Genomic DNA, 4,950 nt, shown 5'->3' with positions numbered 1-4,950 from the left:
CATTGACGACCGCCACGAGGGATCTGGGAAAGGAAGGAAGGCGAATTAAGATAAGAATTTACATAATATTTATTAGATAGCCAATTTTTGATTTGTTAATATATGTGAAATATGCCAAAACAGTGAATGAGAATGTAAATGGACGAGCTTTGTCGTTTTGTCGTACTTCGATCATTCCACATTAATTTATGTGGAGTGATGTATGAACTTATTTTCCAAAGTTTTTTGTAACTACTATTTCGGTTTTCTATACAAAATAAATACAGTTTTTTTTTATGTTTCGAGTCCTTGAGAAAGAATTCGTTAGAGTACCTACACTGTTTGTTTTTCAGTTCAAGATAGGTGCGTCGCAGGCACACTGTCTAAACACAATTTTTTTTAAATATTCAAAAAAATATCGTTTGTTCCTTTTCCAATCAGTCCCCTTCCAAAGATTATAGACTCTAGTATATCTCCACTGCTTTTCGTCGTTTGTACCTACACAGTTTGCTTTTCAGTTCAAGATAGGTGCGTAGCAGGTACAGTGTCTAGACACAATTTTTGCGAGATTTTCAAAAAAGTATCGTTTGTACCTCTTTCCAATCAGTCCCCTTCCAAAGATTATAGTCTCTAGTATACCTCCACTACGTTCCATCGTTTGTACCTTCACAGTTTTCTTTTAAATTCAAGTTAAGTGCGTAGCAATTTGTCGGCTGTAGTCACAGCAAGCTCCGCCTCTCGTGGCGAGGGCGCCACTAAAACAGAAGCAACCATCTACGCCACATAGCAGAGAGATCTATCTCTCTCTTCCTCTCTTGTCTCTTGCCACTTTACCTGCGTCTCGTCTCTCGCTAACACGCTACTCTCGAGAACGGTTCGTTTTCCTACTTGCCTTTGTCTTGGCGTTTTTGTTTTCAATTGAATACGGAGAGGTGTTTGATCAGGGAATTCAGAGTTCACTTTTGTAATTAATGAGGTGTAGCGGAGTTGCGCAGTGTTACGTATTAAAAGTTATTCAGTCACTTAAAACAAAGAGGTGTGTTCAACTTATTCGATCGCCCGTGAAACGTCCTCATCCTCATCTTCCATCTAAAAAGTCCGCCACAATTACAACGCATACACACAATTTTTTCGAGATTTTCAAAAAAGTATCGTTTGTACCTCTTTCCTATCAGTCACCTTCGAAAGAGTATAGTCTCTAGTACATCTCCACTGCGTTCCATCGTTTGTACATTCACAGTTTTCTTTTCAGTTCAAGATAGATGCGTACCAGTTACGGTGTCTAGACACAAATTTTTCGAGATTTTCAAAAAAGTATTGTTTGTACCTCTTTCCTATCAGTACCCTTCGAAAGAGTATAGTCTCTAGTACATCTCCACTGCGTTCCATCGTTTGTACCTTCACAGTTTTCTTTGAAATTCAAGATAGATGAATAGCAGGTACAGTGACTAAACACAATTTTTTCGAGATTTTCAAAAAAGCATCGTTTTTACCTCTTTTAATCAGTCCCCTGCGAAAGAGTGTAGTCTCTAGTGCAACTCCACTGTGTTCCATCCTTTGTACCTACAGTTTTCTTTTCAGTTCAAGATAGATGCGTAGCAGGTACGGTGTCTAGACAAAATTTTTTCGAGATTTTCAAAAAAGTATCGTTTGTAACTCTTTCCTATCAGTCCCCTTCGAAAAAGTGTAGTCTCAGGTGCATCTCCACTGTGTTCCATCATTTGTACCTACAGTTTTCTTTTCAGTTCATGATAGGTGCGTAGCAGGTACGGTGTGTAGACACAAATTTTTGAGATATTCAAAAAAATATCGTTTGTACCTCTTTGCAATCAGTCGCCTTCGAAGATAGAATCCCGAGAAGGTCAGAATAATAGAACGGAATCACCGAATACTAATTATTCGGGTATCAATATAGTGGAACGATTAGTGGAACACTTACGCGGTAGTAAAATAGATCTTCCAATATCAAAATTTTCTGATATTCATGAAAAAAATCCTCAGCAATTTTTAAAAGAGCTTGAGCGGTATTGTCAGGTCAAAGATGTGACTTCTGAAAATCAATTCACTGTGATAGAAATGTGTTTAAAAGGAAGAGCTTTAAATTGGTTTCTTATAAAAAAGGATGAATTTAGGAATTACCGGGATTTTGAAATAAAATTTGAAGAAGAGTTTTATTCCGTACCTGTTAGGATTAGATTGAAGAGTAGGTGGCAGGAAAGACGATATAAATTATCTGATGGTAATATGCTAACATATTTTTATGAACAAGTGAAAGCCGCACAATATTTGTCTCCACGGATTGGTAATTATGAGATTCATTATACTATTATTCAGCAATTGCCCGTTCGTGTTCGCGAGATTTTGGTCACCGTCGATTACGCGGATGCTACTATTATTGTGCAAGCTCTAGAACAACTTGCTAAATCTCGGAAATGGGAAGCGGAAAGAAATAAGGCTGGTCCAAGTAAAATCCAAAATGAAGTACCTAACAAAAGAAATATTGGTCAAATTAATTTAATTGAAGCTAGACAGAATGTTGCACCTTATAGTCGTCGTCGTAGGGGGAATGCTAATTGGAACAATCAAAGTGAGAATCGAGGTGGGCAAGGTTCGCAATCGCAGGGGGCACAAAATAGTAGCCTTCCTGACACACGATTCCCCCCACCGCCGATTACCAATTTTGGATCACAAAATCAAAATAATATACAAAAGAATAATTTAAACTAATTGTGGGTGCGATGAGTACCGGTCCAGCTCCGCACCCTCATAACCATGATTATATTTTTGAATTTGAGAAGGACCTAGATGGCCATAAACCCACTGATGATAATGGTGCAAGGGAGGCATGTCCGTGTTTATCTTTATTAATTAATGTGCAAGGAATGACGTATGCCTCATTGGTAGATAGCGGAAGTCAAATAACATGTGTGTCGGAACAATTTTATATGCAAGTAGCTAAACAGTGTGCGATGTTAGAGCTTCAGTAACAAATTTACAGGTCCTCACAGCTATTGGGCGAAAATTTACTAGAATACGTAAACAAATTTCTATCACATTTAGTGCAGGAGATATTGTTGATGAACATGTGTTCTTTGTAGTTCCGGATTTAACCTCACACGTAATCCTAGGAACTGACTGGTTACATAAGGTGGGAGCCGTTTTGGATTACAAGACTAAATCGTTTGTTATAAGGACTGTGAAAATTCCATCGGAGTTTACGGGGTTCGGGGATGTTGCGTCCACGAAGTTATTTGTCACGCCCTTGGAAGTTACCCGTTCACAACCACAGGGGGAAAGTCAGTTTTCAAATAATTATCCTGGTCAATATAATTTGAAGGATCATTCGTATTTTCCATTGTGTTTACAGACAGAAGAAAGAAAGGAGAGTTGTCGAATAAATAGTATAGAAACGAATACTCCAAGTATTTCTTGTTCTTATAGTAAACTGGAAAGTTTACAAGATAAAAATAGTACTGATGATTTAAATGATTCAATGTGTCTTTCTAGATTATTTTGTCAAGGGGATACGCTGGTTGGCTTTGAGAGCGACCAAAGCGAAGAATGCCCTGTTATTGAAACTGAAATATATGTTCGAAATTATGAATTAGGGATTAATGATATTAATTATGTTGAAACGGAAGAAAAAAACATTACATGCTTAACAGAGAGAAGAGATGTAGAAAAGAATAGAGATCAAAGTGATTGGGCCAGTAGAATAAAATGTAATACCCTAGATCAGGAGTATATTTTAAAGGATAATGTAAATAGTGTAGATAACAGGTTTATACCTCCGAAACTCCAAACAGAGGCAGAGTGGGATGGTGATTTTGTGGACGTAGTAACCGCGATCGCGCATAAGCTAACCCTAGTCGACTCTGAACAGAAAAATCAGTTTGTACAATTAATGATAAAGCATCGACAACTATTTTCGGATAAGCCTGGTGCTGTCACGCATTATGAGCATGAGATACGATTACGAAAAAATAATCCATATATTAGGCGATCGTACCCAGTCCCTTTAGCGAAACGTCCTGCGGTTGAAAGGTAACTGAAGAACATGTTGGAATTAGGCATCATTGAGAGATCAACAAGTCCTTATTGCAACCCACTACATGTAATACCCGTTCTTGACAAACAGGCGGGGCAGCAAGGTCTTCCGTCCAACCGAAGCCTAAACATTTGTATAGACGTAATGAGCAAACAAATGTGTGTATTCAAATAAATTTCAAAGTTATAACAAATGCATAGAAATATTGAGTAGTTATACAAGGAGAGTTCTGGACCAAGATTCCTGCACCGACATATTACCGACCTGTGGGTTCTCATCCGTGCTAAGTTGGGACGTGGTGCCCCCTAGGTGAGCGACGTTGGCGCCCCCTGGGTGAGCGACGTTGGCGCCCCCGTAGGTGAGCGACGTTGGCGCCCCCTGTGTGTGTATGTGTACGGTAAGTTAGGGTGATGGGGCCCCGTATGAAAGATTTCTGTTTACCGACGGGCCCGAAATTTTTTTTGAAGAGGGTGCTGCGCCCGCAGTAGTCGACGGCGCCGACCCCTTCATCGGTTGACGTTATCGGCAGGGGGTCCTAGCTTTACGTCAGGTGTCAGGGATTTTACGTCAGACGTCAGGGGTTTTACGGCAGATTTCAGAAATATTACGGCAGATTTTAGGAATTTTATATCAGACGTAATTGAGTACATTGACCTTTTGTACTTGCGATCCCGAGGCAGCTCCTACCCTTTACACTTCCCCGCAGACTAGCATGTAAAGTCGGTGGAGATCAAGAATGATCCTTTGTATGTCACCGAAGAATTCCGATGACATTTCATCATCGTCATAACCCCCCTGTTCCTCTTCCGCCTTCTTCGCCACTATCGTTCCGTTACGATACAGTGGCCTTGGAGAGACGGTAAAATCAAAGGAGGTGTCGAATAACCCTTTGTACGTTGCCGAAAAAATTGTTTACAATAATT

The 4,950-nt window shown here is 39.6% G+C and overlaps 1 protein-coding gene across 1 annotated transcript; it reads left to right on the top strand.

The window, feature by feature from the left end:
- Positions 1-1,825: 1,825 nt before the first annotated feature.
- LOC107270787 lies at positions 1,826-2,706 on the top strand (the record flags this gene model as incomplete). Its single annotated transcript, XM_015746113.1, is given in 1 exon segment — positions 1,826-2,706. A coding segment is annotated over 1 exon segment (881 nt), but the record flags the coding sequence as incomplete, so codon positions are not given.
- Positions 2,707-4,950: the final 2,244 nt, after the last annotated feature.

Source organism: Cephus cinctus, unplaced genomic scaffold (genome assembly GCF_000341935.2).
Source record: "Cephus cinctus unplaced genomic scaffold, Ccin1 Ccin1_scaffold0824, whole genome shotgun sequence".
In the NCBI taxonomy this organism is placed as follows: Eukaryota; Metazoa; Arthropoda; class Insecta; order Hymenoptera; family Cephidae; genus Cephus; species Cephus cinctus.
Note: the sequence above shows the minus strand (reverse complement) of the source record. Positions and strands in the feature narration are given on the sequence as shown.